This window comes from Orbicella franksi, chromosome 10, assembly GCF_964199315.1.
Source record: "Orbicella franksi chromosome 10, jaOrbFran1.1, whole genome shotgun sequence".
Classification (NCBI taxonomy): Eukaryota; Metazoa; Cnidaria; class Anthozoa; order Scleractinia; family Merulinidae; genus Orbicella; species Orbicella franksi.
Genome location: NC_138154.1, coordinates 9,926,124 through 9,938,952, shown reverse-complemented (window position 1 = coordinate 9,938,952; position 12,829 = coordinate 9,926,124). Strand labels below are relative to the sequence as shown.

Genomic DNA, 12,829 nt, shown 5'->3' with positions numbered 1-12,829 from the left:
AACAACGTATTTTTGACTTTGTGTGAAAAAATCTCTCATTTCAATCATTCGCCCTCTATAAAATGTACTTAGCTAGTTTTTCCCATCAAAAAGGGGCCCATTTACATTTGAAAGACAACAACGGATTGTTGATTTTGTGTGAAAAAGTCCCTCATTTCAATCATTCACCCTCTATGAACTGTACTTAGCTACTTTTTTCTATCAAAACGGTGCCCATTTATATCTGATAGACAACTACGGATTTTTGACTTTGTGTGAAAAAGTCTCTCATTTCAATCATTCGCCCTCTATATACTATACTTACCTAGCGCTTCCCCATGAAAACGGGCCCTATTTTCATTTGAAAGACAATTACGGACTTTTCTTTTTTTTTTTTGTGAAGAAGTCGCTCATTTCAATAATTCGCCCTCTATATACTGTACTTAGCTAGCGCTCCAACATCAAATCGGGATCCATTTTTATTTGGAAGACAATTACGGATTTTTTACTTTATGTTAAACAGTCTCTCAGTTCAATCTTTCGCCCTTTTTCTACTATACTTAGCTAGCGCTTGAAACGGGCCATATTTTCATTTTAATGAGAACTACGGATTTTTTCACTTTTTGTCACGAAGTCGCTCATTTCAATCATTCGCCCTCTATATGCTGTACTTAGCTAGCGCTCCCAAGTCAAATCGGAGCTCATTATCCTTTTTAAAACAAGTACTGATTTTTTTATTTTGTGTGAAAAAACTCTCATTTTAATCATTCGCCCTCTCCATAATGTACTTACCCGGCGTTCTCACATCAAATCGGGGTCCATTTTCATTTGGAAGACAATTGCGGATTTTTGTACTTTGTGTGAAAAAGTCTCGCACTTTAATCATTCGCCCTCTATATGCTATACTTAGCTAGCGCTTCTCCATGAAAACGCGCCCTATTTTCATTTGAAAGACAGTTACGTATTTTTTCACTTTTTGTCACGAAGTCGCTCATGTCAATCATTCGCCCTATATATACTGTACGTACTTAGCGCTCCCACATCAAATCGGGGCCCACTTTCATTTGGAAGACAAGTCCTGATTTGTGACTTTGTGTAAAAAGATCTCTCCGTTCCATCATTCGCCCTCTCCATAAAGTACTTACCCGGCTTTCCCACATCAAATCGGGGTCCACTTTCATTTGGAAGATAATTACGGCTTTTTTACTTTGTGTTAAAGAGTCTCTCCTCTCAATCTTTCGCCTTCTATGAACTGTAGTTAGCTAGTGTTCGCCATCAAAACGGGGCCCGTTTACATTTCAAAGACAAGTACGGATTTGTTACTTTGTGTGAAAAAGTCTCTCATTTTAATCATTTGCCCTATCCATAAAGTACTTACCCGGCGTTCCCACATCAAATCGGGGTACATTTCCATTTGGAAGACAATTTCGGTTTTTTTACCTTGTGGGAAAAAGTCTCTCAGTTCAATCTTTAGCCCTTTTATATACTGTACTTAGCTAGCGCTCCTTCATGAAAACGGGGCCATTTACATTTGAAAGACAAGTACGGATTTTTTTATCTTTTGGTGAAAAAGTCGCTCATTTTAATCATTCGCCCTCTCTATAATGTACTTACATGGCGTTCACACATCAAATCGGCGTCCACTTTCATTTGGAAGACAATTACGGATTTTTTACTTTGTGTCAAAAAAGTCTCTCATCTCAATCTTGCGTCCTCTATATGTTATACTAAGCTAGGACTGATCTTTGACTTTGTGTGAAAAAATCTCTCATTTTAATCATTCGCCCTCTACATAATGTACTTATTTCGCGCTTCCAAATCAAATCGGGGTCTATTTCCATTTGGAAGACAATTTCGGACTTTTTACTTTGGGTTGAAAAGTCTCTCATTTCAACTCTACATAATGTACTTAGCTAGCGCTCCCCCATCAAATCGGGGCCCATTTCATTGGAAAGACAAGTACTGATCCTTAGTTGTGAGAGAAAGGCTCTCATTTGAAGCCTTCGACCTCTATACACTGTACTTAGTTAGGGTTCCTCCATGAAAACGGGGCCCATTTTCAATTGAAAGACAAGTACGGATATTTTACTTTGTGTGAAAAGGTCTGTCATTTCAATCATTTCCCACTGTATACTGTAATTAGCCAGCGCTCCTCCATGAAAACGGGGCCCATTTAGATTTGCAAGACAATTACGGAAAATGACATAAGTCCCCAGACTGCGAAACCGAGTATTTTTTACTTAGTGTGAAAGGGTCTCTCATTTCAATCATTCCCCCTCTATAAACTGTACTTAGCCATATTTCCCCGTCAAAAACGGGACCTATTCACATTTGAAAGACAAGTACGGATTTTTTACTTTGTGTGCAAAAGGTTTTCATTTCAATCATTTGCCCTCTACATACTGTACTTAGCTAGCGCTTCCCCACGAAAACGGGGCTCATTTACATTTGAAAGATAATTAAAGATTTTTGGGAAACATTTAGCCGTGGAAGTTGTGCCTTTAACTTTGTGAGATATCATTTGATAGTTCAAAGACTTGAACTGCTGCCGTAAAATTATTGTCTGGAAAATGTTAGATGGCGCGAAAGTGCCAGACATCCACGGTAAGGATGCCCATTTTAGATCTCGTGATATTTGACAGCATCATGCTGGGCTCGTAAATGTTTGTCTGCCTAGGACCTGAAATATTGGCACGCAAATTAGTTCTCCGTTATTATTCTTCTTAATTCGGAAAAATGAAACCAAAGAACCTGAGGTTGTGACTTTGTGACAACTAGTATGTATCGGCAGTACACACTAGGTGCACACTTGATGGTTGTCGCAAACTGCTAGAACACGTTAGATGGCGTTGATATTCACAGCAAATATGGTAGTCAATTGAAGCCCAAACGATGTAGGGCGTTGGTAGTAACAGCTTCCGGTAGAGTGCCAACGAGTAAAAACTGTGACAGTTGCGTGCCGAATGCAAACTCGGTTAGAATTTTTTAGAAGGTAAGCAACATGTTCACGGTTAATTTCATATTTAGTCCCCCGAAATCAATTGCCTGGAAATTTAATAGAAATGAGCCTCAACAATGCATAAACACATGAAAAATTAAGCTAAATTACCGAGGTGTCAATCTCCGCGAAGAAACATGCCGATTAACAGCGGAAACCATCCAGACCTATGGCTTTTAAAAGTTTGCTATAGCACGGTTTAACTGCTAAACTCTCCTTAACCTTCCTCCTTATAACACTACATGAATTGCCCTTCGTAAACACGAGTGATGCAACCAAAAGGTCGATAGTTCGAACAGAGAAAGGCAAATTTACAAAGGTCACGAGGCCCGGGAGATGTGTAGGCATCTGCCAACCCCATTTCACACCGATCCTGATACTCCTGATGTGTTTAATTGGTTTAGATTAAAATACCGCGATGCCATTGGCTAACTCAAAAACAATCACCGACAATGTCACTCTTACATTACCTTACATTAAATTCAAGATTTTTTCGGCCTGTACCAAAATTAACTCGGGCGTCGGCGTTATAATGCTGCCGCCTCGTCACCCTCGCGTCCTCGCGAGGGTGACTCGTTGGCAATTAGTACATTGCACCTTCACGCGTAGTATTTAAACCATTTTGAGTGAAATTCTTTGCAACCGACAATGAATGTTGCCTGATCTATTTAATATGCCAGACCTTGGTTGAATAAACCGCATATAAGTAGTTCGTTGTGCTAGCGACGTGCTCAATAGCCTGAAATGTCAGTCATCTCCCGCCCTGGAATCCGCATGTCCATGGTTTATCTAACCACATAACTTTTCCACCAATCGTGGAACAGGCAATTGCAAATAAAGGAACCTGCAAACTGTGGGTGAGGCTGTCGACGCTTTTGCCAGGAATGTTCACGAAATTCACTAAATCATCAAATCACGAAAGTACTCACAACAAGAGACTTCACCAGCTTTCATTTTAGGCTATACCTTGTGAGTATTTCTTCTGTTGTTTCGTGTTTGCGTTTTAAATTCCTTTATTATGATTGTTGCACAGGACATTAACTTCTTAACTCTTTTACCACCAGTATCGCTAAACCGTACATCTAGCTAGAAGTCGTGGAACCAGCGCTGTGAAGCTCACGAATTCTGAAATCTCGCCTTAGAACAGCCTTGGCCTTAGATCGTCTTATACTGTGAGTATTATGTTTGATCAGCTTTATCTGCTTCTAAACCAATATCTCTTAGTACATTTCTAGCAGAAGTACCTCACTGGAGGTGGACTAGTCGTAGCGCAAATCGTCCAACGGCTTTATGTACAACCCGTGAAACATCAAGGAACTTGTATACCATGTAGTTGTTCAGCCTAGCCCACATTTTTTATGTACTTTTAGATTTCAATCCCGGGAATTTAGTACATGATTCCACGTCATGTGGTGCAGAACTCTCGCCGTAATTGTACATTTGCACTTTGTTTTTCCATATTGGCCGAAATAGTTCTTTTAAGGACGTTCGCGCATAAATTTTCCAGTCGCTAAAATTTTTTTTCCATTTTCTTTACTTCTTTCAGAGAAATACCCGCGGTATGTTGCTTCTGCAACGCAAGCTATCAGATAATGAGTTAATTGGGTCAGAAATGCGTTTAAGAGATAAAGCGTGTGGAAAACTACCCTGACTTTGAAACATTGTCGCACGTAATTCAGCATGGTCTACAGGGATTTCCAGTCAAAAATGCATAAGTTGAGTCAACGGAGGCAAATGATCTTAGTCATATTGTATAGAAGTCTGGCTGTTACGTAAAGAAGCGTACGTTTTCCACAAAACTCGACCCTTCAAGAGGCATTTGAAACCCCTTTGAAACCGCCGCACAAGTACACGAAGAGCTACAATGAACGGAATTCAAACATCTAGTCAAGAGATTTTCTTCATTTTTTCGCTTAACGTAGAACCTCACTATAGAGAAAACGATCTTTGAAAAGGACAATAAGGGTCACACGAACGTCCAAGATAAAAGTATAGCAATGGCCACATGTCCTATTACTGTTATTATTACTTAGCGTGCGCTTGATGCATGACTTGGCGTGTGAATTTGCGTGCGCAGTAAGGATGCACAGAAACAATTGCCGGTTTTAACCTGACGTCACTAAAATTCAAACTACAAAACTATTCCTCTTACTGAGATTTTACTTTAATGATGGATAAGAGCAGCTGCAAACTAATATTCATAGAAATGTTTGCTCGGAATGGTTTCTTGGTTTTGTGATAGACTACGCTTGAATTTCTAAACTTTTGCGTGACGTGGCATTTACATGACGGCGAAGAGAGCTGTCATGTTGGTTACAAAAGTGACTTGTTGCGAGGAATTTGGCTATCTGAACAATTCCTGTATCAGAACAAGTATTATTTTAGTGTTTTTAAGTTTCTCGAGGGATAAATTCACGCTTTTGTAGCAGAACTCAGGAGTACCCGACGGAGCCGCTCGACAGAAAACCCGCTCGACAGGCTGCAATTACGCTGGCTGGGAAATATTAGCATTAGATTATTTACTGGCTGGGATTTTCTTTCAGCGTCTGGCTTGCTAAAAACTTATTTAAAACACTGTCCCTAGCTGGTAAAAAAGTGACTTTTTTGTTTTTTCTGGCTGTGACTTTTTCGAAAAAGCAATCAATCCCGCCCTGGGACGTAAAAAACGCGAGACGATAAACCGCAAGCGGTCGTACTTACTCCCAGCGCCACGCGCTGCAAAAAAAAAAAAAAATGCAAATCAACGCGCGCGTGATGCCATGCCCGAAAATGATGGCTCCACTGTCAGATTGTTGCGGTTTATCTTTTTCATCAACCAGTAAAAATTGCATAACACCAGCAGCTGTCACTTTCAATGACGTAATAACACTAGTATCTTGCATGGCCGAATCCGTTAAAATCGTTTTTTTCAATGGAACACGGCCGATCTCCAGGATCTCCGCTCGTTTGTCGTTCCAAAGGCCTTAAGAAGCCGTCACTTCAGAAAACCGCTACTGCCGCTATTGTGCTGCAAGCAGTCAGCAGTTATAAAGAAACAGTGGAAAGCAACTTAAAGGTTGGTAAATTCATTCCTATAATTCTCTTGCTTGCACACGGGGCAGTGATGGTACATCGTGCTGGAATCAGTGACACTGTTCGCTGTCTGTTTTGCATTAATTCTTTCATTTATAGACAACTAAATTTAAAAAGGTATCGGAGGCATAAGAACCTAGACTCTAAGGTGTTCATTTACATTCCTATTTTGCAGTCATTCTGAGTTATTTCGAGGGCTCCGCTGGTAAAGGAAAGAAACGAGATCTGCCAAATCTGAGATCTGCTGTGAAAGGGACTCGGCGCAGACAAGCAAAGCAGCTGGATAAAGGGTAGGCATAATGTTCTGTTTATATGCGCTAGTCGTCTGAATCGGTGGTCAACTTTCCTCTCTTGATGCTAAAGTAATCAAGTAAAGTAATCTCATTGTACCATACACTCGTCGTTTCGCTCATAGCATTTTTGGGTTGCTATAAATCTGCAAATTTGCTTAATCGAAAATTTCCCGAAGGTTGCCGGAAGACGAAGGACAATGGTTTGCCCTCTTTTTCAATCTTATTGGGTACATTAAATGCCTTAATCGTGGTTCAGTACCAGCATAACGAGTTAATGTTTGTCCTCTGGAAAACAAGGGACTATCGCGCGTTGCTCACCGGAAATGGCCGTCGGGTGAATTCATTCCACACTGTTTGCTGTCTCTTTGAGAGAAATGCTTTTATTTTGAGACCCTAAACTTATTAATGTATCGGCGATTCAAGATTGCCGGGAGTTAATTTACATTTGCAGTCATTCTGAGTCATTTCAAAGGCTGGAGAGAGAAAAGAAAAGAGACTAAGGGAAGACATCTGCCCGACCTAAGTTCCGCTGAGAAAAGGACTTACCAAAGGGACAAAGCAGCTGGATAAAGGTTAGGCGTATTTGTTTATATGCGCTAGCTCGGACTGCATTGTTGGACACACAACTATCCTCTCTGATGCTAAGATAAAGGGATCATTGTATCATACAATCAACGCCTCCCGCTCATGGCACTTTTGTTTTGCTTTAAATCAGTGCAACTTTGCGTGATGGAGTTTTCCGAAAGTTGCCGGACGACGAGGGTCAATTGTTTGCCTTCTTTTTCAGTCTTACTGGGTACATTGAATGCAAGGAACTGTCGCGCGTTGCTCACCGGAAACTGTAGTTAAATCATGCAATGTATTTTATTGGCATAATAAGTAAAATGTTAAAATTGTCTATGTTATTAAAATCTTTGTCAGTTAAAAGAACACAAGATTTTACCTTCTTAAACTTTCCTTCAGTTTGTAGTTGAGGAGGAAACAACTTTCGTCTTTCCGTGCGGCTTTCTTTGAGCAAAAATATATCATTTGTCGCCTTTAGTTGTGTTTCACAAAGCTTGTAGCTGGTCGGACCTGTAGGTTCTACGTGTAACCATGTAATAATTGAATTTCCGTACTAGGAACCGGAGGATCTTTCGAAGCCTAAAGAAGACAGGAATCAGCGAAGGATTACAGAACTCGCGATCGTTTGTCATTTTGAAAACACTGTTTTAGAATTGTGAAAAGCAAACTACTAAGCAAGTGTCCGGAAAATATTGCCAAAGTACAATTTGACAAGCATAACGCGCGATGTGTTTGATTGCGCCAAGCAAGTGAATTTCCGGTAATAAACGCGATCCAAAACAGCTTTCATTTGAACTCGTCGTTGACCTACCAGTTGAGGCAACGGTTTCAATCTGCACGCTAGTGCCGTGAATCAACTGGAGTCGTGTAATGAATGATCTATCGATGAACTGTATATCGAAGTGGACACTTCTGCCAGTTTAAAATTCTTTGACCAAAGAGCGCACGTCTGGATAATAATTTTGCCAGATTATTTGGCAGGCATCTGTCGCCCGTGGTATTGGGCGGGCGTAAAGGCGAAAACTCCTATTTTTTTTTTTCGGCATGTTCACTCGCTTAACACAAGGCCAATGGGGCGAACTCCTTTGGGGTGATCCAGGTCAGGATTTATGATCCGAGATCACACTGATCATGTTCAAAACGAGAAGCCGCAAATGACCTTTGGAACGTCAGGAGATAAGTTGACCCATGAGAAACTTGACAGAGCCTTAAGACATGACCGCAAAAAAAAGCGGTTGTATTCCTAATTAGGCGCTTTGACAAGGTCTGTGCACCCACTACGTGTACAGGAACCACACAAAATTGCGAAAGTCGTTTCAGTTCGTCGACTAGTAGAATGGGTGATTGGGGGTATAGATCACGTTTCACGGAAAATAAAAAAAAGAACGTTTTGGAAAATCACGGCTCAGACTACTAAGGCAAAGCCAGTCGCTTCAGTTATGAGCAACTAACGATTGCTTTTGCTCCGAATCATTCCGACTTCTGTCGTGAGTCTTTTGCGGTGATCGCCTTACGAACGACTAACGATTGCTTTTGCTGCGAATCCTTGCGGCTTCTGTCGTGAGTCTTTTGCGGTGATCGCCTTACGAACAACAGTTATTAACGATTGCTTTTGCTGCGAATCCTTGCGGCTTCTGTCGTGAGTCTTTTGCGGTGATCGCCTTACGAATAACAGTTACTAACGATTGCTTCTGCTGCGAATCCTTGCGGCTTCTGTCGTGAGTCTTTTGCGGTGATCGCCTGACGAATAACAGTTACTAACGCTTGCTTTTGCTGCAAATCCTTGCGGCTTCTGTCGTGAGTCTTTTGCGGTGATCGCCTCACGAACGACCAACGCTTGCTTTTGCTGCGAATCCTTGCGGCTTCTGTCGTGAGTCTTTTGCGGTGATCGCCTGACGAACAACAGTTACTAACGATTGCTTTTGCTGCGAATCCTTGCGGCTTCTGTCGTGAGTCTTTTGCGGTGATCGCCTGACGAACGACTAACGATTGCTTTTGCTGCGAATCCTTGCGGCTTCTGTCGTGAGTCTTTTGCGGTGATCGCCTTACGAATAACAGTTACTAACGATTGCTTTTGCTGCGAATCCTTGCGGCTTCTGTCGTGAGTCTTTTGCGGTGATCGCCTGACGAACAACAGTTACTAACGCTTGCTTTTGCTGCGAATCCTTGCGGCTTCTGTCGTGAGTCTTTTGCGGTGATCGCCTTACGAACAACAGTTATTAACGATTGCTTTTGCTGCGAATCCTTGCGGCTTCTGTCGTGAGTCTTTTGCGGTGGTCGCCTTACGAACAACAGTTACTAACGATTGCTTCTGCTGCGAATCCTTGCGGCTTCTGTCGTGAGTCTTTTGCGGTGATCGCCTGACGAATAACAGTTACTAACGCTTGCTTTTGCTGCAAATCCTTGCGGCTTCTGTCGTGAGTCTTTTGCGGTGATCGCCTGACGAACGACCAACGCTTGCTTTTGCTGCGAATCCTTGCGGCTTCTGTCGTGAGTCTTTTGCGGTGATCGCCTTACGAACGACTAACGACTGCTTTTGCTGCGACTCCTTGCGGCTTATGTCGTGAGTCTTTTGCGGTGATCACTTTACGAACTACTAACGATTGTTTTTGCTGGGAATCCTCGCGGCTTCTGTCGTGAGTCTTTTGCGGTGATCGCCTGACGAACGACCAACGCTTGCTTTTGCTGCGAATCCTTGCGGCTTCTGTCGTGAGTCATTTGCGGTGATCACCTGACGAACGACCAACGCTTGCTTTTGCTGCGAGTCCTTGCGGCTTCTGTCGTGAGTCTTTTGCGGTGATCGCCTGACGAACGACTAACGATTGCTTTTGCTGCGAATCCTTGCGGCTTCTGTCGTGAGTCTTTTGCGGTGATCGCCTGACGAACAACAGTTACTAACGCTTGCTTTTGCTGCGAATCCTTGCGGCTTCTGTCGTGAGTCTTTTGCGGTGATCGCCTGACGAACGACCAACGCTTGCTTTTGCTGCGAATCCTTACGGCTTCTGTCGTGAGTCTTTTGCGGTGATCGTCTTACGAACGACTAACGATTGCTTTTGCTGCGAATCCTTGCGGCTTCTGTCGTGAGTCTTTTGCGGTGATCGCCTGACGAACGACTAACGATTGCTTTTGCTGCGACTCCTTGCGGCTTCTGTCGTGAGTCCTTTGCGCCGAACACCTGATGAACGACTAACGCTTGCTTTTGCTGCGAATCGTTGCGGCTTCTGTCGTGAGTCTTTTGCGGCGATCGCCTGACGAACAACCAACGCTTTCTTTTGCTGCGAATCCTTGCGGCTTCTGTCGTGAGTCTTTTGCGGTGATCGCCTTACGAACAACTAACGACTGCTTTTGCTGCGAATCCTTGCGGCTTATGTCGTGAGTCTTTTGCGGTGATCACTTTACGAACTACTAACGATTGTTTTTGCTGGGAATCCTCGCGGCTTCTGTCGTGAGTCTTTTGCAGTGATCGCCTGACGAACAAGTAACGATTTCTTTTGGTGCGAATCTGTTCCGGCTTCTGTTGTGAATCTTTTGCGGTGATCTCCTGACGATCAACTAACGATTGCTTTTGCTGCGAATCCTTGCGGCTTCTGTCGTGATTCTTTTGCGGTGATCGCTTTACGAACCACTAACGATCGCTTTTGCTGCGAATCCTTGCGGCTTCTGTCGTGAGTCTGTGAGTCTTTTGCGGTGATCGCCTGACGAACAAGTAACGGTTGCTTTTGCTGCGAATCCTTGCGGCTTCTGTCGTGAGTCCTTTGCGCCGATCACCTGATGAACGACTAACGCTTGCTTTTGCTGCGAATCCTTGCGGTTTCTGTCGTGAGTCTTTTGCGGTGATCACCGTACGAACAACTTGCGATTGCTTTTGCTGCAAATCTTTCCGGCTTCTGTATTGAATCTTTTGCGGGATTTGCTATTTCGCCAAGGAAATGTTATACTGATAAAGGTAGCTGACATCTGTTTGTTTCGTAGGTTCATTTGATTATAAAAATGACAGACTCTTGGTAGCCAAAGCCTAGTGAGGGCTTTGTAATCTTGTTTTGCTTCCACTTCATGAGCTAAACAGTTTTTTAGTTTTTTGCATGGAGGTTCGTTGACTTTTTGGAACAATAACTCTGGGAAATGAAATGAATGTGAAAGTTTGTCGTATGTAAGCGTTTGAAACAACTGATAGGTTGCTTGTTGTACTTGTAATAACAACAATAGATCTTCATTAACTGAATATCTAGATTACGTCTGTTAACCGAATGGACATTGTTTCTACTTCACTCTTCTTTTGGAAGGAATTCACGAATTATTTTAAGAGTGAAGCTTGGATCCCTCAAGGATAATCAGAACACTGTAAGCACATTTTATCTTTCCCTCTCTTGGTTTGCTGTTGTATGGTAAGTGTAATCTTTTGAGTGTTACGAAACCTTTCCAGTCAAAAGTAAAAATGAAACCATTAACGTATTTTTTTTGCGTTCAGGGTACGCAATACTGAATCCGTTGTTATATAAATAGTTTTAAGGAAATGTACCTTGCTATGGTATATTGAAATTACTCGCTCGCTGGCTGGCAAAAAATGGTATACTCAAACATGGTGGCAAACTTTTGGCAAACTTTTTTTATGCTGGCTAGCTAGGTGACAAATTTAAAGCATGCTGGCTCGTTGACGACCTCAACGTCGAGCGCTGGCTGGGAGTCCGATAACTTCAAAATCATGCTTGCTGGCGGTGAAGAGCGGGTATTTTTTTCCCAGGAAAGTTAAATATTAAACAAGATTGACGTAGCGACACTCGGGTAATGTTAAGCACACTGTACGGTGGATTTTCTTCGAAACTGTCGTTGGGTACTCCTGAGAACTCAGTGACAGATGTTTATGTTGCTTTCCGGCCGCCATGGTGGTGCCCATCGGGAGGGGCACCAGCATGGCGTCTACATACAAATCTGTATAAACTTTGGTAAAAAGTTTTTCCGCATATCTTAAATAAGAAAAATGGTTGTGACCTTAGTCTTGGCGAGAGTCTTGGGGTATTTACCTTCTTTCTTTTCTCAGATTCTGGACTTTATCTGTTTAACGGTTTTGATTTTGATATTGATCTTTTTTTCATGGCGTGACACTGAAAAACAGCAATTAGCGCGAACGTCCTCAAGAGGAAGTTTTGAAGAGTGATGTGTTTTTATAGGTACGATGTATCAGAAGTAAACAAAATTGCGGTCGGGATGTGCCTCCGTTACATCAAAAGAAAGTTATTTGTGGTGGTTGAGCTACATTTAGAAATAAAAGGCTCAAAAACAGGGTTGGGGCGGGGGGGGGGGGGGTTAAAGCCACGTTCCCCTGGATAATTTTTTAATTGTAATAGCTGTTGTAGTCTTTCTGAAAAAAGGTTTTAAATTTGGAATGCCCCCCCCCCCAACCCCCTCACATATACCGAGTTCCGTCGCATATGCATGTGACCAGAAGTTTACAAACTTCTGAAATTAAATATTTAATATGACATTGTTTGCGCTTACCTACATCTCTTCTCATTTTGGGTTAATTTAAACCAGTTTTATTTAGTTGTTGAAAATGGAGACGGATGAACAATCTTGCTACCAGGAATACTTCCTGGATTGCTCTGAAACTAAAAGAACGGATTGCGCCATGTCCAACAAACACAAACATTGTAAATTATGTTGTAAGACTTTCACCACGCCTTTTCGTTGTCAACGGCATTTCATTCAATCTCACGTGAATCGCGCAGTACCTTATCATGGGAAGTTCTGTTTTCCATGTAAATTATCACATGATAATTTGGGAAAAAGTGAAAGGTTTCACTTCCACTGCCCTGTTTGCCAGTGCACCATCATAAATCGGGATCCATTCATAAAACACTTGAAGCATCATGACTCGAATGAAACACCCCAGACACATGGGGATTGTGAAATGGACAATAAAAGA

General features: G+C 42.2%; 1 protein-coding gene and 1 pseudogene across 1 annotated transcript; both read right to left on the bottom strand.

Moving 5' to 3' along the window:
* Positions 1 to 8,568: 8,568 nt before the first annotated feature.
* Positions 8,569 to 9,195, bottom strand: LOC145501626 (uncharacterized; the record flags this gene model as incomplete). The annotated part of the gene is given in 1 exon segment (XM_081481055.1): positions 8,569 to 9,195. A coding segment is annotated over 1 exon segment (627 nt), but the record flags the coding sequence as incomplete, so codon positions are not given.
* Positions 9,191 to 12,418, bottom strand: LOC145501625 (uncharacterized; annotated as a pseudogene).
* Between the last annotated feature and the right edge of the window lie 411 nt (positions 12,419 to 12,829).